At 41.3% G+C, this 22,657-nt stretch overlaps 3 protein-coding genes across 4 annotated transcripts; 1 reads left to right on the top strand and 2 right to left on the bottom strand.

Annotated features, from left to right (window-relative positions):
* Window positions 1–28: 28 nt before the first annotated feature.
* On the bottom strand, window positions 29–6,235 carry ruvbl2 (RuvB-like AAA ATPase 2). 2 transcript variants are annotated; one of them, XM_075486440.1, is made up of 14 exons: window positions 6,147–6,235; window positions 5,313–5,367; window positions 5,108–5,163; window positions 3,768–3,909; window positions 3,482–3,611; window positions 3,328–3,394; window positions 3,011–3,117; window positions 2,798–2,891; window positions 1,811–2,029; window positions 1,609–1,727; window positions 1,291–1,410; window positions 1,069–1,198; window positions 818–932; window positions 29–406 (listed from the first exon to the last, which is right to left on the bottom strand). In XM_075486440.1, the coding sequence occupies exons 2-14, from the start codon at window positions 5,365–5,367 to the stop codon at window positions 384–386; spliced, it is 1,377 nt and encodes a 458-aa protein (XP_075342555.1). In that variant the 5' UTR covers window positions 6,147–6,235; the 3' UTR covers window positions 29–383. The 2 variants fall into 2 exon arrangements, with proteins under 2 accessions (XP_075342555.1, XP_075342554.1); XM_075486439.1 differs by having other exon boundaries at window positions 29–409.
* Window positions 6,236–7,815: 1,580 nt separating this feature from the next.
* On the bottom strand, window positions 7,816–12,032 carry ftr83 (finTRIM family, member 83). The gene is made up of 7 exons (XM_075486431.1): window positions 11,355–12,032; window positions 10,849–10,944; window positions 10,451–10,684; window positions 10,164–10,323; window positions 10,005–10,061; window positions 9,504–9,572; window positions 7,816–8,644 (listed from the first exon to the last, which is right to left on the bottom strand). The coding sequence occupies exons 1-7, from the start codon at window positions 11,928–11,930 to the stop codon at window positions 8,118–8,120; spliced, it is 1,719 nt and encodes a 572-aa protein (XP_075342546.1). The 5' UTR covers window positions 11,931–12,032; the 3' UTR covers window positions 7,816–8,117.
* Window positions 12,033–15,014: 2,982 nt separating this feature from the next.
* On the top strand, window positions 15,015–20,030 carry ftr82 (finTRIM family, member 82). The gene is made up of 7 exons (XM_075486430.1): window positions 15,015–15,832; window positions 17,223–17,318; window positions 17,473–17,706; window positions 17,961–18,120; window positions 18,208–18,264; window positions 18,455–18,523; window positions 18,714–20,030. Exons 1-7 carry the CDS (start codon window positions 15,242–15,244, stop codon window positions 19,232–19,234), a joined length of 1,728 nt encoding a protein of 575 aa, XP_075342545.1. The 5' UTR covers window positions 15,015–15,241; the 3' UTR covers window positions 19,235–20,030.
* Window positions 20,031–22,657: the final 2,627 nt, after the last annotated feature.

The following is a 22,657-nucleotide window of genomic DNA, read 5'->3' on the forward strand; positions in this document are numbered from 1 at the left end:
CTGATACAAAAAGGAAAGAACATCTGAGGAGGATTGTAAAAAGGCTGTTTAATTATTTTTTCGAGGCATAAACCATGTAGTCAAAGCAAGAAAAAAAAGAGAGAGAAACACTTTAAGGATGGGAGCTCCTGCCACAAGGCCTCAGTGATGAACAGATCTGTCAATTCAGAATTCATTCAAATTTCAGTTCAAAAGTTGGACTTCAATGTTAAAATTAAAGGAGAAAACTGAAGAATTGAATACATGTGTGTTTTGTCTTCAATGCAGTCCAATGCTGGAATTCAAACTTGAATATAATCCAGTTCTGAACAGACTCCAAACTCAGCTGATGAGAACAAACATAACACTTCACAGAATAAAGGAAAAAAAAGCAGTCTTCTTCATTATGAGGTGTCCATTGCAGCTGCTTCTGAAACATAAAAAAGACATTTATTACTTATTCACCAATGTAGTTTCACATTTAGAAATACCCCTTTTCCTACGAGACCTTCTTCCAGTGTCAAAATAGGAGAACAGGGTACTCAAGCTCAGCTCCGGCAGATTATTTTTACACTCTCTATTCACTTTCTTACAATTTTTTACTCTTCTGCTTTGATGTGAACCTATAAACCAGTGAGTTTTAGGAAGCATATTAAAAGTTACATTTTTCCAAATGTCTTTGGCAGATTACAGCAGGTTCCTGCCCTGGTTAAGAGTCTGTTTTGGCATTTTGATGGGATTTTTGCCTTTGATTCACGCTTGTGTGAACATGCTGGTGTGAACTGCACACACACACACACACACACACACACACACACAGGGGAAGCAGCAAACTCACTTGTTTCATTAAAGAGGAAGGAATCCTGGTACTCCTTCATGTACTGAGATGATCTGGCCTCATCCAGGAACAGAGAGTAAACCCTTTTAATGTCTTCCACCTGAACTTCTGTCCCCTGAAGAGGCCGAAAGACAAATTAAATGGAGACCAAAGACAATCACAACCAAACTACTAAAATTTAGTTGCTCAGTTTATCCCCAAAAAATTCAATCGTGTTGCTGATGAAGTCTGCGTCCTCATTCTGATCTTACCTTGCGTTTACGACACACCAGTCCTGCAGTGCTGATCAGCTGGATGGCGTAGCGCAGCGACGTCTCCATGCCAATGCGCGTGAGGACCGTGTGAGCTTCCTCACTCAAATCCACATCCTCCTCCTCGCACCTAAAACAAAAATATGCAGGTTTACTTCCCATCTGTGATGCTGGGGACAGTGAATCAAAGTTTGCCGGCAGACTGTGAACGCAGATTTTCACCTGATCTTGAGGATCTGCCTCGTCTCTTTTTCAGTGTAAGGAGAGGTGGCGATTATGAGCAGGCGGTCCAGCAGGTCGATGGGGATGCCATGAGGGCTCTGATAGTTTGTGCCACGGATTCTGCAGGGAAAAGTTGTTTAATAACAGCAGATAAGAGGTGAATGGGTTCATATTATGAACAATCCCCCTTAGAAATGGTGTCAAATGCACAGACAGAAGACACACACCACCTTAAAAGACACACTCAAAATCAGCTGATCGGAACAAACTAATTAATCCGCACAGGTTATTTTCTCACTGGATGTGCATAAACAGTACCGAGTGATGCCTCTGTTGGTCGCCATGATGAGAACTGGGGATAGGTCACTCTCCAGGGCGCGGTTCAGGAAGGAAAAGCACTCCATGTCTAGCATATGGACCTCATCAATAAATAACACCTGGAACGACAGACATGGAAAGTTTGTTAAGTGCACGCATAGTGAGAGCCATCTCAAAGAGACAAACAGTCAATTAAACCTACCCCGGGAATAATCTCTGCCTTGCCTTCTTCCCTCCACTCACACACTTTGGCATTAATCTGCTCGCGGACTTCAGACTTGATCTCACCGGTGTCCCCAGAGAAGAGAGCCAGGAAGCCTTGTGTGCGGCTGTTGATGACGTCGATCTCATGGAGGGACACTGTATGTACAACCTCCTTCCTCTTCTGCAGCTCTCCCTCAGGACATTGTACAAACTGGGTCTACAAAAAGAGAGAAAAGGCCCATTTGAAAGAGAAGCTTTAGGCAATGGATTTTGTGTGCACCCAAGACCAGAGGAAAATAACCACTGACTGAAAGTAGCATGGATAGCAAAACCCTAACACACCAACAATCGGCCTTTGGCAATGTCAGTAGTTGTGTAACAAACAGTCCTCACTGTCAGCCCCTGTTCATCTGTTCTGTTAGTGAGATATTACTCTGATTGAGTGACTGAGTACATGAAAAAAAGAGATGACTTTGATTATGGAAACCAAACGACTAAATCAATGTCATTCATTGTTTGTCAAGATCATCTCCCCAAACCCTTTTCAGCACAATATGAAAAGTTTAGTGAATAAACTAAAGACCAAGTAATAATCACAATAAAAGGTGAGAACAGCTCTGTATGACATTTTAAAAACTAAGCCCTTTTTCTTTTAAGTTTCCCTTATTTAATTACATATATACAACACTATATGTGGTGGAGATATGTCCCCATGGCATGCATACACCATACTACCTAACTTGTTGCAGTGTGTTCAAGTGCTATTTTTCTTTTCTTTTTTTGCGCAGACACTTGTGATGTGAGGAGAAACAAAGGGAGGCCCTAGCACCTGATGCTTGGTGTTGGTTTTGTGTATAACGAGCTATAAACATATACGTGGTATCAGCCTGTTCAAAAACCTGCCAGTACTGTGAACTCATGTGAAAATCTTCCGTGGCTTGTGACTCAGCCACAACAATGGGACTTTAGGAAAGTGATATCATACCTGAGCTCCCATGGCATCATAGTCTCTGGCTCTGGTGAAGGACCGTCCCAACTTGCTGATTTTCCCAGTGGCTTTGTCAATGGTAATAACATCTCTAAGAACAGAGAAAAAATATCAACTTAGCTCAGGTTATTTGTTTATCTACACCAAAGCGAGATGAGACAGTAAAACAGTCATCTCATGTAAAGATCAATGAGAAAGAGAATAACTTACCCAGCTTGAACCTTCTCTTTACTCAGACTGTCAATCATCTTGTTGCCTAAGTCATATATTGTCTCCATTTCTGTAGTCTTTAAGGTCAGCTTTCCCACTTTTGCACCCTGGTCAAAAGCATGCCAATTTCAGTAAATTTATACCTCGAATCGTCATCATTGCATGAATTTAAGTATTTAAAATGCTGCTTTACTATCCTTCAGATTGTAATGACTATCTCCTACAATCACCAATACTGCATTCCTCAATGCCTCAACAGTGTACAAGATCGTAAATGATGAGCATATTTGAAGCTAAAAACAGTGAAAGCAGCCCACCGTTCCAGTGGCCGGTCTGTCAATCTGGATTTCCACCACCTCTCCTTCAATAATCTCCGTCTCCTCTCTGTATACAAAGAAACAACACAGTCAATAGCAATTCATGTCAAGCAAAAATAATTAGAAAACACAATTATTGTGTCTGTTAACTCACTTGATCCTCACACCGATGGCTTTTCTAAAAGCTTGGCTCAGTGCCTCAGTCTTGCTCATTTCCAGGGAGAAGATCTCACTACCAGCCAGTGCTGTAAAGGGTGTATCAGGGCCAAGAGACTGAGCTATGCCTGCATGAAAAACAAACTCAGTTAATTAGGAACAGGGAGCAGGAACTCTTTGTTTTAACAAAAATATAACTTAAACCAATTGAATCAACTCCAAGGGACAATATCAGTTCCAGTTAACGAAGATGTGTTTTGAAAAACCTCCAACATAGTTCTTACCCATAGCAATGGCAGTCTTTCCTGTGCCAGGTTGGCCAGCGATCAGTACTGCCCTGCCAGCAATGTGGCCATCTTTGATCATCTCCAGAATGACCCCTGCAGCTCGACGGGAGGCCAGCTGGCCAACCATCCCCTGAGACACCTACAGGTGAACAGGAACAGGTCTCCTTCAGCCCAATCTCATCACATACTAATACACACCTGTTCCGCTGGCATACGGAGAAGCTGCTCATTATGCTGTTTAAATCTACATTTCCTAGTATTTTCTATAGTGAACTTATCTATCAATAGAAACGTGGTCACATGTAACGTCTTTTATTATGAGTTAGTTCCGAAGAGCAACTGAGAGGAATGTGTGCTGCCACAGCAACAACAATCAAAACAATTTCTGCTATATAAAATTACAACAATTTAAGAAAGAAAGACTTTTCCCTTCCTTTTTAGGCTGAAAGGAATGAAGATGTTTATTTCCCCCTAATCTATGGGTGCATCATATCATATTGAGGAAGGTAGAGCACAGTGCAATGTATAGATTGGGCAGAATGCTGTCCACATAGTGTGCAAAGCTTTTCCAAAACACAAAATCCACAATTGTAAGAACCTAGACCACCACCAGTCCTGGCTTTAAGTTGGCTTGATATAAGCAATTCTTTTCAGAGAAACAATGTTGAACGGCACAAAATATTACACAAAATGCTCCAGAACAGACTGTGAAAACACAGCACTACTTGAGTCCACTGACACTTGGGGGGTAAAGGGAATATCCCAAAACTATAAATCAATCAGCCACAACATTAAAATCACTGATGAATAAAGTGAGTAAGAGCTGTTTTATACAATCTTGAAGGCAGACATTTTTTCAGTGTAGATGGACAGAGGTGCAGTCCTCAAAAAAGCTAACTACTCATTGAACAAATGCTGATTGGTTGAAAGTTAACTTAAGCTACCTAAAGGTGGGAGGGAACCGACAACAACTGATTTCACAACAAGGAAGACGAAGCACCAAAAACCACAAATAGCTAAGCAGCACAGATGAAACAGGTGACAACAGCTACACTGGACAATCTTCAAGTGCCTCCAAGTGGCAGCTAATCGCTATGACGTGTAGATGTGCATTTGCAAGGCATGAACTGTGCCTATGGAGATCTATGATTAGCCCTTAACACTGCTCTTCTTCTTACAATACATTGCTCTGCTGTGAAACCTGCTTCCTAGCATTCACATGGATGTCATTTTGACACTTACCACCTACCTAGGGACAGCAGTGGGCAACGCAAAAACCGCATTGAGTAGTCATAATATTATGGTTGATTAATGAAAAATCGAAGGCTTAATGTTACCTGTCTTGGCTCCAAAGCATCATCCAAACCAAGGCCACGAATATGAGAGTGGGCCCCTAAACAGAAGGCAATAAGAAGAGAAGATCAGTCACATTTGGAGGAGAATGTAAAGATCAGGCACTACTTGCAGCAACACACTCCATGGTTAACTCATTACAATCATTATTTAAACAAGTTAAGGGATTCAGTAAATACAGATTCTTACCAATTCTCTCAATCCGTGTGATGTCACGAACCTCGGGAACCTTTGTCGTCGCCATCTGTATAAAGTTATAAACAAAGAGCAGAGATATTTGTCATGAGAAAAACACAATTAATCAAAAAAATACTGAACACAAAAAAGGTATCCGTATTCGTTATTCATCCTAGAATGACAGTTAGAAAAAAAAACAGAGATTGTTCCAAATGTTTACATATCCATATCAAAGTTAGCTTTAATTTGCTAGCTCTCTGGTCTCTGTGGGGCCGATAGAATGACGTTCATCAGTCGTTCAGAACCCAACACATAACAGATATACTAACATTTATTATCTACGGGACATACGATCAAAAATAAGAAGCTGGTTATTTTGCTAATGACACGTTAGAAGAGTCTGTCCAGTCCAGTTGGTTGTCATAGTTACAGCTTTAACGCATGCCACAACATACGAGCAGCACAGCGATAACAGTATGTTAGCCAACGTACTACCACTGTTCATCCATCATTTTTGTAATTTCGATGCATAAGCCACGAAGAGCTCGTGGGTTGCCAGGGATATTTTAGTACAATTGTATAACCAAACTACACACCAACTCTACTACCTTCAAAACACGGAGAGAAGGACGGCATTTAACGTTAACGCAAGCTAGCGTTATGCTAGCCAGTTAGCTAGCTCCATTCATAGCTGTCTTCATTCAGTACCGCAACATTACTATTTAAGGACGTCCTGCGCTTCTGAATAACAATGTTTTAAATCATACTACGCATGATGCAACAACCTGGTGTAAAAGTTAAACATCTGAGCTATCCATCATGTTTATTAGAAGTGTATACACTCACCTATACAACCACACTTCATGAAATGTGAGAATGCGGCGCTTCTTTCTGAAAGTGCGCCGGGTAAATGTGTCCGAGAAGAAACAAGTTCTGCTTTTTTTCCCCCTACAGGGTCTTTCCAAGCATAGACATATTATGTCTATGTTTCCAAGGGTGACTGCCATCTACAGACTCGGTAGTAAATAACATATAATTTGACATCGAAACCTCGTGAAATACAACATGCGTTTTAAGGCCTTAATGGGGTTGGTATAAACCTAGATTCTGAAACAGATGACTCTTTTATATGTTTAAATTTGCCTGCTTTACCTCATAAACTGTTGTGCATGTTATTAGATCGTCATTCCTCCCCTTGCCATTCTAGATTTAAGATGTCACTTGTTCTTACTTTTTTAAAACGTAATCTGGATTTACTATTATTGTTATTGTTGTTGTTGTTGTTATTGCTGTTGTTGTTGTTGTAATCTATTAATTTAGAAATTAGTGTGCTTGCAAATGATGTAATCTCAATTACATGTGTTTCTGTACTGCCCAATCCTGGATATTCCAAAACAAACATTGTATGAGGACTGCTGAAAGAGAATTTGTTCAGGGAGGTAGTCTGTTTGACATAGCCAATACTGTAGTTCTAATCTGTGGGTAAGGTATGGTGACATACAGAGGCTTTGAGAGAATTGTGAGACCCTTGATGCAGGTCTTGGTAAGCAGCACTGCACAGATTTCACCACCAGGGGTAGCAAGGATTTAAGGATTTGTGTGTCAGCAAGCTTGCACAAAAATAAGCAAATTTTTCCAGCAGTCACCTCCCCTTTTCTCCATGTTTTTTGTCACAAAGTTACTGTGTGTAAATGTCAGATATTTCCAAATGACAGTGGATTCCTTTTTTCTCAAAGCATTTTTGTGACTGACTAAAATTACATGAGCACGTTTATTTTTCCTGCCATATACAGAAAAAGGACAGAGTTGCTTATGTTTTCATTCAAGTCCAAAGCTTTCTGCCCTCAGATAAATTGTGGAAAAATGTCATTTTAGAAAACATATAAATCGAGGGCACAATTTCACAGCAAACTCCACATGCTGGCTGTAATATTAACTTTTATTTCATACCACAGCATGATTTCATATCCCCTCTAATATGTTCTTCAAAGTTTCCCCTTGAGGCTTAGGTTTATGATTCTTCAAAGTAAGATTAATTCAATATAACATCACAGCAGGAAGATACTGAACGATTGAAGGCAATGCAGGACTAAAACTAAAAGAGCTGGAATCCAGATTTCCATAAAGAAGTTGATGATGAATTTCTTTAGGGTAAGTCACGAGTCTCACCCATGCGTTATTTCCAAAGCCTCTCAGTTCCTCATCACCCGTTGCTGCACAGTTCTTCCCAAACCTCTCAGACGGCCACAAAACCAACACTGTTGTTCAAACAAAAAGCTTAAGTATTCCACACAGACATTGTGTCTGTCTCTTTCAGTCTGAATCGTCAGTCTATCTTTTTTGTTTTTATTTCTGTTTGAAATGTTAGCTGGTATTGTGATCAAATGCTTGATATTAACAGCTCTGTGGTTTGTGGTCCAGCAGATCAGGGAAGTAGACTATAGCAGGAATGATAGCCCGGGGAGTACGTAGTTGTCATGATAAAAGGATGGAGTAAAATGAAACAATATTATCACAGTTTTATATATGCTATCAAATGTTTATTGATACAAATAAGTACAACATCAAATTATCATATAATACACCATTAAAGCATAGCTTACATTGTTTGGAAATATGATCTAAATGCTTATCTTCTTTCTACACCCCTTTTACATTTCACATGTTTATTTAAAGAATATTCACATTCACCACAAACAGGGCCCCTAATAAACACATACTTTATGGTGTACAAAAAAAATATAGATATAAACTGTCATCACAGAGCTGTAATATTATCTGTAAATTGCTGTACAAAGGTCAGTGGACATCATTTAATCACAGCTGGAGGATGGTGATGGCTGACTCATACCAAACCCAGAAGCCTGGATACACAGCTTCACTGAAGGAGGCCTTAAAGCGGTGGATGAGAGACATGGTCTCCCCTACGGAGTAGAAAGACAGAGTGCCCCCAGCGTGGTCCAGGAAAACCCCGATGCGGGAGGAGTAGGGTGCATTGATCTCTATCTGATCCTTGTTGTGGCGGGCTGAGTAGCTGGAATCAGAGCAGAAGAGGCTCCATGACTTACGGTTGTAGCCGATACGGCAACTGTCACCGTAGCCCATCCTCTTGATGCCTTTGTAGGCGACTCCAATGGAAGCCCCTTCCCCACTCCAGTCTACCTCCCAGTAGTAAGCTCCTCCAGAAAGGGGCTCCTTACACAGAACCTGAGGCAGAGAGTCGAACCTGGCAGGGCTGTCACTGTAAGACTGGGGGTCTCTCTTGAGGGTAGCTTTTCTGTTCCCTCGAGACAAGTAGAGCTGTCTATAGGCGGTGTTTGAATCCAGAGTGAGCTGGCACGCATCTAGAAGATAAATTAAACATTTACTTAAAAAGAGGAAACATTTAAGTTAAATAGTAAATAAGAAACCCAGGAAGACCGAAGGCTTTGTTGTACAGCAGCTTAAGAACCTTTCACCATTGCACCACCCACTCAAAGGTCCCAGAAGTTAGCAGAAGGTCATAAACATTTCTAGCCTTGTTAGATGTTTAACTACCTTCTGCAATAGCATGCTCTGCAGGAAAAAAATGTGAGACCCTCTGGCTGAACACACATCAGAATAGTCACAGGGGTAAGATGTCACCTGCCTGCTGTGTACTTTTACCTCTGCAGGTCATAGTTGGTGGGACCGCCGGTGGCCGCGGCTAGTTCTGTCCGGCCTATTATCTGGAATGCCAGAAGTATCAACACTGTTTGTGAGTTTGACCACAAACAGACATTCACCAAATATCTTCAGCTGTACGATTAGACCTACAACCTGTGAGTCCCATTCTCAAGCAACTTAAAGCACTTTGTTTTCACAAACTTTAGATTCTGAGCCCCCAAATTAGTTACAGGTAAAATCTGGCTCCTAATAATAGAGGATATTCTCATTGTTTTATTGCACATGGGAAACGAGGAGGAGGCACTTAAACTGCAACTTTAGTAAAAGTCACAAACCTGCGCAAGTGCCAAGAAGTTTAAATATTACTAAGTAATCTGTCCCAGTCTCTGTCAACACTGTGGGACATGTAGTTGTTTCTAAAAACTGGATTTTGTGGTCAGCCACAGGGTCTGACAGAGAACTTCATCAGCATCTAATTTGCCTCGTGCACTGAAATGAGCAGAGAGAGCAGGGAACTGTGTCACTGTGGAAAACAGGATCACAGAAGCAGAGACTCACATCTCAGGAAGTCGTCTCTGTGCTGAGGTTCCTGGACTGGTGGAGATTTGTACATGGCAGCCTCATCGCCTGTGGGAGTACATGTAGAAAACTGATAAGAAAAAAAATTGTAGCTGCTTTTTCAATTTTGTAGATATAAGAAAATTCTTTCTTTTCCAAAACAACAAAGTTGATTGGAACTGTATGTACTCAACGAACCTTGAGTGTGATAACCCATACTCACTTACAAGTTGACACTCCTTATCAGAATAAACATTTTGCAATGTGACAACTGAAGGGCCTCAGAATACTTCTAATGAAAATCATGGCCATCATGGCCACCATCAAACAGGACTGAGTCCTACTGAGCATAAAGCTCTACCTTTCAAATTGTGTCGGTATAATTTCATATAGAGCACAACTTCTGGCTTTATGAACTGACTGAAAGTAATCTTTATTAATATTATTACTCCACATGTCTGTGGCAACATGCAGTAGGCTAGAAAATCTGTCTTGACTCACTTTTAATCGACCGCTTCTTTTTGGTATCATCCAGTTCACAGAAGGTCATTTTGTTAACTGTAAATAAAATAAAAAGAGTTAACCTGATTGCCGTGTTAATATCTTTAGAAAATGTTCACAACAGGATCACAGAAATGTCAAATTAATCTAAGCACTTACCGGTCTTGGCTACCTTCACCAGTTCATCGTTGCTGAATTCACTCAGGTGCTGTTTCATCTCAGACACAGCTTTAGTCACTGAGCCGAAGGTGAAGTAGGGATTGACGGTAACAGAAGGCAGCTCCTCAGCATCTGTCTGGGCTATCAGCATGTGGTAACTCTAATGACAAAAAACAGCATCACTTTTAATATCATGTTGGGATTTATATTTGTTTTTGGTTAGAAGTTTGGGGATTTCATGAAGAGATGATTTTATGGCGGCCTTCATGTTTCAGTTTGACTGTTACCTGGATGAAGTGAATGTGGTCTTCAGTGCGGGACAGCTGGGTGATCTCACTGTCTCTCCTCTTCAGATCAGCGATCTCATGGTTCAAACGCTCCATATGTCCCTCTGCGTTGTTGAGTGCTGCCCTCTTATTGGAGGATATCAGCTTGGTCATCTCTTGCTGCATCCTCTCAATGGAGCGCATCATGTCGCCAAACAGCTTCTCACATTCCTGCAGTGCTCTCTGGGCTGAGTGCTGTACATGAGACATGGGGGTTTATTGTAAATCAGATGGGTGTTTTACCAGCGTCATTACTCAAACAAGAAGGAATGTTGTCAGGGCTGGTTGATTTAGATTTCAGTGCAGTCTGTAGTGGTTAGTCTGGTGTTTTCTTCCAGAAGGAAGATGGGAGCACAAACCTTGAGCGAGTCTGCTGCTTGTTTTAGTTCCTCCATCTGCTTGAGGCGGTCATGAATCTTTTCTTGGATCTCAGCCTGGGTGGCACCCAGCCGTTGCTATAAATTGAAAAACAGGAAACGTTGATGATCATTAAGACGATTCCACAAATTATCAACTAAAGTTTCTTTCATTACACTGATATTATTACATGGTACATCTTAGAGTTGACAATAGAAGCTGTGTGGCCAACAGTCTTTTTTCTATTTGCGTGTGAAGCTGTTTGAGGCCTAACAGCTTCAGGGTTTGGATTTTAGTTTAATCAACTATCAGCTGCTTTTACGTGCCTTACTCAATGCTTCGTTGCTGCTGACAACCATAAAATGTAACAGCCTAGATTGATAAAAGACAAAAGATTCAAATTCTTAGTACTTTGGGCAAAGCATTATCAGTATGTCTCTGACTAAGTTAGCGGCGACCTGACACCCACAACTTGTAGACAGTAGAAACAGAGAAGAGTGTTACCTACCTGTTCATCAGCTCTCTCCTGCTCGGCCGACACCATGTCGTGACCCTTATGCTCTTTCACCGTACACAGCACACAGATACACATCTGATCAGTGCGACAGAACAGCTCCAGACCTTTCTGATGCTGTGGGCAGATCTGCCTATCCAGGTGGCCGATTTCGTCCACCAGTTTGTGCCTTTTAAAAGTGGCAGACTCATAATGAGGCTTGAGGTGCTTCTCGCAGTATGAAGCCAGACACATCAGGCAGGTCTTGATGGCTTTATGCTTTCGGCCAATGCACATGTCACAGCCCACATCCTGGGGTCCAGCGTAGTTGTAGTCAGGTGATGGAGGTGGAGGTGGAAAGGAGTCCGAGCTGCGTTGGAGGGTAGAGTGCCGGGAGCTGCCCATACGTCTGGGCGTGGGCCTCTTGTTGTAAGTGACCCTGCATTGTGGGCAGAGGTACGAGCCCGTGGACTCTGCATGGTCCCAGTATGTCTTCAGGCAGATGGAGCAGAAGACATGGCCACATGGGATAGACACCGGGTCCCTGAGATACTCCTTACAGAGGTAGCAAGTGTCCTGATCAGAGGACATGGAGAAAACTTAGTGCTGTTCCTTCCAATGCAGAGAAGATGTAGTGAAGAAAGATGCTGACTTGTGTCAGCACAGTGGCAAAGTAATCCTACAGGTAGTGAGGGCGTGAGTTAAATAGGGTAAACAGAGGGAGGCTAAACTGGTTAAACCGAAACCAGTAAAACAAGGGCGGGGTAAAAAACGGACACAGTGACTGCTTCCATTAGTTACAGAATGCACAGAGAATGAATGAAATGTATTATCTGAAGATTCAAGTTTTGGCATTGAGTGTTGGTAGCAAAAATGAACTCTCGGTTTTACTTTTGTTCATTGACATCACTGTCTAATCAAACAAGGCAAACTATCTGGGGCTTTTCATGTTTTTGAGAAAGACATGGGTACAATAAGAGGATAAAAAGTGAGATTTGGATTAATTTTAATTCAAATACGCAACACAGTAAAAGATCAGCAAAATAACTGAGAAATAGGAGAGTGAAGAAAAAACAGGTGCCTCACCCTCCCCAGTTTAGTGCACTCTAATTGCTGAGTGTTTCAGGTTGCCTTGAAACAGATGGCTCCCTATCAGCATGCGGTGATATCTACTCAGCCCATAGTGCAAACTGACCTCATGCAAAAGCGATTATTTTCTTAACTTTAATGATATTCCAGGTCACATTCTAGAGATAATTTATACTGTCTCATCAGTCACACTGAATCAGTGACTCTTCCTGTTTAGTTCTGAATGAAAGTACCGAATTAACCACTTTGTTGGCTTTAGCTAAATTCAGTTTTTAAGCCATTGAGATGCTGACCTTCACCTCACCTGAGACCAGTTAATTATCAACTCTCTTTACTTTGTACTTCATTGCCACTGCTTTTCACTGACAGGATGCTGCCAAACAGTTGGATGGCGTTTCTCTACATTTAGAGTAATTGTAAAGGTATTTTAAACGGGAAAGTTTACATTTTAAACACAAAAACTCTCTGAGCTAAAAACTTCCTCTCACACTGAATACACCTTCAAGCCAAGACAGAGTTTCAGTGCTGTTGAGGTGGAGGGAGGAATGCAACTACACTTGATAGTCCAGATAACAGGAGGGCCAGGAAGGCTTGCTTGAAAGATTCCATTGTGTTAGAGCCAGCAGAGCCAAACCAGAGTGCCAAGCATTATATAGGGTCTGCTGTGTATCAACAACAGTAACCACAGTTGACATGCAAGACTAAATGTAGCATCTTATGTGACAGAAAATTCCACTGAGGGAGTCATGCTCCTTAGTGCAAGGCACCTAATATTAACTGAGATCTGATAAAGTGATAATGAATGGGGGAAAATGGCTCATGAACATTGCTAAAAACTTGAATTTGACAATAAATTGTCATGGTGACTTATAAAAAAAGAACTACTATTGCAGGTTTGGTCCAATTTTTTTACAACTTACTCATGTAAGATTAATTTTTAGCACACTGCTCATACAGGCAATGCTACTTACACACCCTTTTTTTTTAATCTAAACTTAACAAGTGTGTATATTGTATCCTGATGAAAAGTTTAAATACAATGTCTTTCTCTTTTATCTTTTACTCATCCTCAGTGAAGTGAATCCTTGTTTCTTTTGATCAAACAGCCATTTGTACTCTTTTGCACTCTTACTGCAGGGAGCGCAATGCGCACCTTAATGAAGGCTGACCCCTCACAATGATCTTGGACTGGGCTGCAGATGACTGGGGAGTTTCTGTGTGCTACATCAAAGAAAATAGAATTACATAACCATGTGACGCCCAAAAGAGGCATGTAATTGAATCTTATCAGAGTCCTGCATATTGAACATTATCATGCTTCACATTAACTTTCTCACAGAAACTGACACATTCGTTCAAAGTTGTGACATATCGAACACTGTGGTATAAATCCATGGCAGATTGAGAGCTTTTACCATCTGTACACACAGAGCGCTCCCTTTACTCCGGAGGAAGGAAGGAAAAACTGGCTTATCAGAAACCTAACCAAATATGGAGAGGTGAAACTACCAAATGTATGAAGTAATGCAAGATATGGTTGAAGGTGTGGCAAGTGTCTTTCAAAACGTTAACATTTCTTCCCCGTATGATTCAAGATCAACCAGAAAATGCTAAGCACATGATCAAACTTATTCAAAACTTATTTCAAACTGAAGGTTTATTTTAAATTAAGAACTTTTGAAGTAAACACTGTGAATGGCAGATTAGTATTGGGGAAAACCAATAGATTAGGCCTAATTGAAATGCTAATGAGAGACAATGATGTCAGTGGACACTTAATGCTCAGAGTTGGAGTCTTCTTAGGGAGTTTTTACCACTGACTTTTAAAAAAAAAAAACACTAACATGTCAGATCACTATGAGAAGAGCATTTTTTTGGTGTAAAAAAGTTAAAAAATTGCAACATAACTTGAAAGAATTTACACAAATATGTAAACCAGCCTTTGCAACACACCTGAGCCTTACAGGAATGTTGTTTTTGTGAGTGTATGCATGCCTCTGGGTTTCCATTTGCTGTCTCAACTATGAACATTTGTCTTTCTGCTGCCCAAACAGATACTATCCACATATCTACAGTTATAAATCGGGTTGTAAAAAGTGAGCAAACTGGTTTGGCTGGTCACAGTGCAAATAATACAACTCTGTTACATTTCTAAAAAAGAAAAATGACTGTGAGAAAAGAAGTTGTGCTCAGCTTATGCTCAGAGTGTCTCTCTCTGTTTGTTTATTGGGTGGTCCCTTAAATTCCTACAGAACTCTACAGTACTCGGCTACTTTAATGTTTGTCGGACTATAACCGGTTTAAGACAATGGCGATTCTGTCTGACAACAATAGGTGGAAACACAGCTGCCGAGAAGTGTGTGCGCTGTTCACCCGCAGATGAGCCTCATGAGAAATTTGAGAAGGAAAGGAAACAGCAGGGGAAAAGGAAACGTTTTCTTTTGCACGTTAAATGTCACTACTTTTACTCTTTAGATTTCATTCATTCTCTTTTTCACACACTCTTCTCTCCCCTCTACTGTCTGCCCGCCTTCTCTCCTTCCCTCTTTTTCCTCTCTCTCCGTCTTGCCTCTTGCTCAACCTGCTTATCTGAACTGGGCAGGGCTCGATATACTCACGGCATAGGGGGAGGGCCTTGTCTGCTTTCAATCAATAACCTCTGGAATTTAGAAATACAAGTAGGTCCTGTCCCTGGCAGGCTGTACCACACTCTTGAGGGCGGGCTCCAAAACACACTCAACGAATTCTCTATCCGCATCTGGCATTTTCTCTGCTTGTTTCCGCAGGTCTGACTGGGTTTTAGGTCCATCACAATGGCTGATCAGATGTCTCCTGATTACTTCAGCTGCTCCCTATGTCAGAGCCTTCTGAGGGACCCTGTGGCTATCCCCTGTGGCCACAGTTTCTGCATGGACTGCATCAGTGGCTATTGGAATGAGGCAGACTACACAGGGATTTACATATGTCCCCAGTGTAAGATCACATTCACCCAGAGGCCTGTGCTGAGACCTAATGCCACCCTGAGCATGGTGGCCGAGAAGATCAAGAAGAGCGGTCTGAACCTCAACCTAAGCACATCCCTGGGGAACATCTACGCTGGACCAAGCGACGTGCCGTGTGACTTCTGTTCTGGGAAGAAATTTAAAGCTGTGAAGTCCTGTCTGAACTGTCTGGCATCTTACTGCGAGAAGCACTTGAGGCCTCATTATGAATCAGCCACTTTCAAAAGGCACAAGCTAGTGGATGAGTTGGGAAACCTGGACAGGAAGATCTGCCCACAGCACCAGAAGTCCTTGGAGCTTTTCTGTCGAACAGACCAGATGTGTATCTGTGCTATCTGCACTGTCAGTGAACACAGAGGCCATGATATTGTGTCTGCTGAGGCAGAGAGGGGTGAGAAACAGGTAAGATATATATTCCTTTCATAGAAGTCCTTTCTTCGCTTACCTACTTAAAGACACAATTGCAGGATTGCTGACTTGCCAGAAAAGCCACTGTTTTTCAGCTGCTCAGGGACTGAACTACATATCTGTCATGTCTAAATGTAAATCACTGCATGACAGAAACCACAAGCTGAAAATGCCATTTACATTGTCTGAGAGAGATTTTGAATAAAAGCAAATAGGGTGTTTTTTTTCCAACTCCTGCCTGTGCACTAGGATTGTTGGTTGTACTTTGACCCGTTTCACCAGCGCTATCAGCTACCCGGGCAGGCACTCACCACCGCCAAAACAAATCCAGCTCTCTGATTAGCTGCATGGAAGCAGGTGGGCGTGTCTCATACTTATCACCCCCTGAATGTGGTGAAAAGAATGTGGTGTTCCAGCTGTGGGATAAATACACAGAAACTGCACACTTCCATTTTGCTACATTGGTTCCCACCTGTGGGAGTGGGTCTGCAGTAATACTGGAATGTCAGGGAGTGAAGGCATTCGGCACCTCGGTTCAATCCCAACGTTGTTACCACGGCAATGCACATTTAAATGACTCATAAATGACTCTTCCTGTAAAAAAATGTGGAGTAGATAAGAATGTCAGTAGATACTGTGATGTTAATGTGTGAGCTATTCCAGTTGTTACACCATGAGAGTAAATCAGGAGTTTTTTTTTTATGGCTGCCAGGGATATGTGATGAAGTGTTTTAAAGACATACTAAAGTAATGGAACATTTACAACATAGGGAGTCTGGTTTCTCTCATTCAAAGATTTACAACCTGAGTGTAACACATCTCACTCCATCTCCCGCTCTTTCTCCCCTCCCCCCCTCTCATGTCCATTTCCCCCCTCCCTGGATTCCCCACATTCCTCAAGCTTATCTTGAAGAATAGATTGGTGGGCTTGAGTAAAAGCTGAATTAGAAGCCTTCTATTCTGCATGTCAGCGCTGTGTGCACCTTGAAGCATCTCAAAGTCAGGCAGCAGTAGTTTCACATTCCTGACATGAACAGAATTCCTCTAAAGATTTCTTTTTTCCCGTCTCCCTCTGGGATAAAAGCAGGCCGCATTAAGAAGCTTCTTTGAGTGGGGTTTATTAAGCATGCCAGAGGGCCTCCCCAGATATTCCTTGATGAGAAAGAATGTCTGTCCTGATCCAACAAATATGAGGCTTTACGTGTTGTGCTATAAAATGGCATAACATTCAGCAGCATCTTGTAAATCTGACTAAAAGCCAATTATGTTGTCAGTTGTTGTAACACTTCATATTTCAAGGATGGTTATAGAGTTGTCAGTTTTGGAGTGTGTGTTAAGAAAAACAGTCAAGTAGGTGACTCTGGCATAAATCTTTTCTCTGCAGAAACTCTTGGGAGTCTCCCAAGCTGAGATTAAACAAAAATGCCAGGAAAGGGTGAAGGAGCTTGAGGAACTGAAGACTGCTGTGGATTCACTGAAAGTAAGGCCTCTGTGTTTATGTTATATTATCTTTCCGCCAACATGCTGAGTTTTGCACAAAATAAAAGACAGTGCTTGCATAGATTATTAAGTTGAACATCAAAACACTTAGGTCCCTTCTGTAAATCACTGAATATCTTGACTGTTCTGTGCAGAACTCGGCCCAAAGAGCCATGGTGGAGAGCCAGAAGATGTTCGAGGACATGATACGCTCCATTGAGAGAATGAGGTCGGAGGTGACAAAGCTGATTGGTATCAACGAGAAGGCCGCTTTCAACCAGGCCGAGGCTTTGATCGAGCGACTGGAGCAAGAGATTGATGAACTGAAGAAAAAAGAGGCGGGCCTCAAGCAGCTGTACAGCACTGAGGACCACATCCACTTTTTGCAGGTAAGATACAGCTTTACGACAAATCTGGCATTCTAATTGGTGGCATCATCCAAACACACAAGGTTGTTCACTATCCCAGTAATTCTGCCAGTTTTGGGGGCTGCTCCCACAGATTCGTCTTATTTTGATTTGGGCCAAAAAACAATATATTATATAAGATGGCACCATCTCCTTTTGAGTCTTGCTCAGACTTTCTGTGCCGAAGCAAATTTGGTCTGTGCTATGTGTTAATATTAACTTCCATCTCCTTTCAGAACTTCAACTACCTCTGCACACCCACTGACGACGGCTTCATACCTAAAGTGACGGTAAACCCGGACTTCTCCTTCGCGTCTGTCAGGAAAGCCGTGGGTGAGATTAAGGATCGCCTCGAGGAGTTTGGCAGGGAGGAGCTGCTCAAGATCTCCAAGACAGGTTCAACCTTGGTAGCAGAAACAACACCTTTTCATGATGAGGCTTAAAACACCAGTTCACTAAATATGAATATGTTCTGCTTTACAGTGAACGAAGTCCCAGTCTACACCACAGAGAGTCGAACACTAGACAGAAGGAGCAGAGGTCAGTAGAAGTTAATTATTGTTTAGGTTGATGATATAGTCACTGCAAATAGAAAGAGACAAACCACAAACTGATTGCATCATATACGCTTCAGTTAAAACACTGCCAAACCACAGCAACAAAGGAATTACAGGCATTTGTGTGGGTGTATGCAGTTCAACTCAACCTGACAGTGTTTCTTCATACACAGGCAAAGAAATGACAGTGGACAACACTCCTCCTCCTCCAGAGCCAAAGACCAGAGCTGATTTTGTGAAACGTAAGTAACTTGTATAGTTGCCTGAAATGTGTCTTTACAGTTCAATTGTGGAAAGTAACTTACTTATGCAATAAGAATGCATAAACTTCTACAGTGTTTCACTGGTTTCTCATCTGACTGCCTCTATTTCCAACACCACTGTTATTAAGATCAGAACACTGAAAAAAATCATCAATTCTCCTCGTTTCAGACTTCTGCCAGCTTAAACTTGACCATAGCACAGCATACAAGGAGCTATACATCTCTGAAAACAACAGAAAAGTCATCCGCACCAGGGACCTGCAGCCCTACGGAGACAACACAGAGAGATTTGACAGCTTTGCCCAGGTGCTGTGCCGAGAGGGCTTGTCCGGAGGTCGCTTCTACTGGGAGATCGAGTGGAGTGGGGAGTTCTCCATTGGGGTGGCCTACAGGGGCATCAGTCGAAAGGGCAAAGGCTCGTTGTGTCTGCTGGGCTACAACGACAAGTCCTGGAGTCTCCTCTGCTCTGACACAGGTTACTCTGCCTGGCACAACCGGGTGGACAAAGCGGTCAATGGACCCCACTCCCCCAGGATAGGTGTGTACCTGGACCACAGTGCAGGTGTGCTAGCATTTTATAGCATAAGCAACACCATGACCCTCTTGCACCGCTTTCAGACCACATTTGTTGAGCCCCTCTATCCAGGATTCGGAGTTGGAACCTCTGTCAAAATCTGCAACATCAAGTGAACATCGATTTAAATATTTGATGTTTTTCATTCTTATAAAATACAGTAATGCTTCTGGAATATATATTTTTGTAACCATCTTAAAACCATAGCAAACCAGACTAATGGAGTTTTACTGTTTATTTATGAAGGAAAATGTTTTGCATGTAATTACTTTTGTATTTACTCTACATATCACATACTTTATTATGTTTTGCACTGTGCTGTCCAATTACTTTTTAATCTAAAAAAATGATTGAAATACATTACTGAATAATCGCACAAGCACAACATAATAGAAGCTAATATTTGCTTGATAATTTGACGTATCGGTGTAATGTCCATCCACATATGATCAATGTTACCAACAACTATTTCATCAAAACCAGTTTGGCACATTCTAAATAATGATGTAACTATTGTAATTTTGTCATGATGTGCTGTTTCAGTGTTGGCTGATATTTTTACAGAATTATTTAGAATATATTTCACTCTTTTGAAGGATATGCGTTTTATTAAAAGGTATTATTGTTACTATTTTGATAGATTCAGGAGAGTATTTCAATGTCATCTCACCATGCTATATTTTTGATATTCATATCAGTTGCTGTAAGTCCTCACAGTTTTTTTCTCCTATTTTTGTCACTTGAACTAACTCTTATTTAATTTTGTGTATGTTCACCAATATAATGGACAGCCAGAGTATAATTCTTATACAAAAACAGTTGTTTTGTGACAAAGTTTTTCACTGACGGTTTTAGATAAAGAACTAAATGAGTTTTGTGTTATACTCCTACAATAAACTCCTTAAAGCAATACTATGTAACATTTCTACCTTAAAATAACAGCTTGAAAAAAATTGTGCTAGAATGAGTTTTAATATTACGATTGGCCTGTCTCCTATGCCCTTCGGGGATCTGAGTTGGAAAAACTGCGCTATGTAACTTTGCTGGACCGGCCCGAGAGCGGCCCGGGAGCTGAGCGGAAGTACTTCGACTTGCTTTCTGGCACACCTACCGCAAAAACAAATAGACCCCTCTCACGCTCCCAGGTACATTTGATTACTCTTACCTTCTCGGTCGACATAGCTTGCACCTTCTGACCCCTCGCCGGTTCGTCAACAAACGTGAAATGTGAAAGCGAAAGGGTGTTGTATTTACGACTGTGTAACCGTACATTACCTCCAAGCCTGTAGGGGGAGCTCCATAGTGGGCTTTTTGAGAAGTTACATTGTATCGCTTTAAGTGGAATAGAAACTAAAGATATGTCTGATGTTAGCAGTCCTTGTACGAATTTTGGGTAGTAGAAGTTGAACTTTTAGTTTAACCGAGCACTAAACTCAAGTGCAAATCACTTCATTCATATCCCAATAAGCAAATCGTTTACCCCAAAAATATAAACATAGCAAGACTTGACAAATTAAAACCAACAATACTTGGAGCTCCCTCTGCTGACTGACTCCAGGAACTGAAGTAAAATAAGATCGATATCACCAATAAATCAACACTCGAGTGATCTGCCTGTATCTTCACAAGTAAGTCAAATGTCAACAAATGCTGACATTTAAACAAAATGTACAATCACAGAATACTTTATGTCTAAACAGATATACAAAACAGCTTTTGATGAAAATGTGTTTTTAATATCTTGAACTTACATTGTTTTGACTGAAAAACATTTTTGAAGGGAAAAGATAGTGTTGTGATCAATGCTCACATATTGTCTGCTTGTCTACAACAAATTGGTATTTTTGATATTGTGGTATGTATAATAAAAGCTGTATAAAGCGACTGCTTGTCATTAACTCAGCTTTCTTGCTGACAATGGCTTCATAAGTTGTTAAAGTCGTAACTGAAACATTACTGTTGGCTTGCAGTTTCAGACCTTTGTGCAGCAAGGACAACACAAAGGTCTGAAAATAAAGCATTTAAATATGTCCATATTATTCATTATTGACGTCTGACTTGACACATCAAAACATCCTCTGCACATGAGGTGTATTACATTGAATATAGACATATACTTACAGGATGGAAGATGCATTCCATTTCCAGCTGCATCTCTTTAGCTGTATGTAACCCCTATGCGATCACCACACTTAATGTGCGATTTTTATGTCATGAGGTGGCGATATAGAGTAAAATCAACCTCCGTTCAACCCCAGGCAGTAGAAGAAATCGCTGGTCTGGCGCTGGTCCCGCCCCCGCCGCCCACCCCACTCACTCCTCCTCAGAGCAGGTGCTAGTGGCTCAGAGAGGCTAACGAGATGGCAGATGCTAGCGGAAAATCCGAAAGAAGTTTGTCTAAAAGAATATCAGACAAAAAAAGGGGGCAAGCCCGCGTTAATATAGGGAATGCTTTCATCAGATGGAGGCAACCAATGGAGACCATGGAAATGCGCTTTGACCAGCGATTTCTTCTACTGCCTGGGGTTGAACGGAGGTTGATTTTACTCTATATCGCCACCTCCTGGCCAGAAAAAATGCCGGTCCGGCGCTATCAGTTTAGCCTGCTAATTCTGCAGTAAAACTCAGCTACGCTGCGTATAAACTTTGGTTAGGACATGCCAGTAGGATTATTTCTGCACACTCTTATGGTATGTATAGGTGTTTTTTTGTAATACACTTCAAAATGACATAAAAATCGCACATTGTGCCATTAATTTAAAAAAGAAAAATAAATAAGTACGACAGATATGACACAAAACAATTTCATTTGATAGCTGAACATTCTTATTATGTAAAACATCCCCCAAAAAATGTTGTATTAAATTTTTTTTGCTTGCAGAAATCAATGAGATGTTGCACTTGGCAAGAGCGCTGTCAGTGGAAACAATGGAAAAGAATTATGGTAGTAAGACGTATTAAGATCGTAATTCACCACAGAGTTTGGCAAAAAGAAAAATGGTTGTTCAAAATCAAAACTTTAGCTAAAAACCTAAACCTAAATACCATTAAGATGTTATATTAGATACGTGATAGTGTCTCAAGGCGATGCAGAGACACTATTGAATGCTTTTATTTCCTTTAGAATTGATGTGATGCTCTGCTATGTGGCCCCCCATACAGCTACTCCAGAGCTCATTTGCATGGGCTCTGAATAAGGCCAGAAGGAGAGCACATATAATAACAATTTACATTGCCTGCATTAGCTTCCTGGCAGCGTCAATAAAGATTTTAAGATTCCTTTAGTAGTTTTCAAGGCTCTTAATGGTATTCCTCCCATTTATCAGAAATGCTTTTATATCATGAGCCTGTTAGAGGCCTCGGGTCTTCAGGCCAGAGTTTTTAAATTGTCCCTAAACTCAGAAGTAAAATCCAGTGAGACGGCTTTCCGTTACTATGGTCCACGTCTGTGGAACGGCCTTCCTGAAGACAGCAGAGAATAAGACGATGCTGCAGCTTTAGTTTGGTGCAATGAAACATATAAAGACGACTGCTTGAAG

This window comes from Odontesthes bonariensis, chromosome 16 (assembly GCF_027942865.1).
Source record: "Odontesthes bonariensis isolate fOdoBon6 chromosome 16, fOdoBon6.hap1, whole genome shotgun sequence".
Lineage (NCBI taxonomy): Eukaryota > Metazoa > Chordata > Actinopteri > Atheriniformes > Atherinopsidae > Odontesthes > Odontesthes bonariensis.

What these genes read in the sequence shown, in the direction of transcription:
- ruvbl2 (XM_075486439.1), bottom strand. Translation starts at nt 5,367, where the DNA reads ATGGCGACGACAAAGGTTCCCGAGGTTCGTGACATCACACGGATTGAG. An exon ending in AAAGACTGCCATTGCTATGG is followed by an intron (nt 3,612 to 3,767) that starts GTAAGAACTATG and finishes TTTTTCATGCAG; the next exon opens with GCATAGCTCAGTCTCTTGGC. An exon ending in AAAGAGAAGGTTCAAGCTGG is followed by an intron (nt 2,892 to 3,010) that starts GTAAGTTATTCT and finishes CTCTGTTCTTAG; the next exon opens with AGATGTTATTACCATTGACA.
- ftr83 (XM_075486431.1), bottom strand. Translation starts at nt 11,930, where the DNA reads ATGTCCTCTGATCAGGACACTTGCTACCTCTGTAAGGAGTATCTCAGG. An exon ending in AGGAGAGAGCTGATGAACAG is followed by an intron (nt 10,945 to 11,354) that starts GTAGGTAACACT and finishes TTCAATTTATAG; the next exon opens with CAACGGCTGGGTGCCACCCA. An exon ending in AAGCAGCAGACTCGCTCAAG is followed by an intron (nt 10,685 to 10,848) that starts GTTTGTGCTCCC and finishes TCTCATGTACAG; the next exon opens with CACTCAGCCCAGAGAGCACT.
- ftr82 (XM_075486430.1), top strand. Translation starts at nt 15,242, where the DNA reads ATGGCTGATCAGATGTCTCCTGATTACTTCAGCTGCTCCCTATGTCAG. An exon ending in CTGCTGTGGATTCACTGAAA is followed by an intron (nt 17,319 to 17,472) that starts GTAAGGCCTCTG and finishes TGTTCTGTGCAG; the next exon opens with AACTCGGCCCAAAGAGCCAT. An exon ending in GCTCAAGATCTCCAAGACAG is followed by an intron (nt 18,121 to 18,207) that starts GTTCAACCTTGG and finishes TCTGCTTTACAG; the next exon opens with TGAACGAAGTCCCAGTCTAC.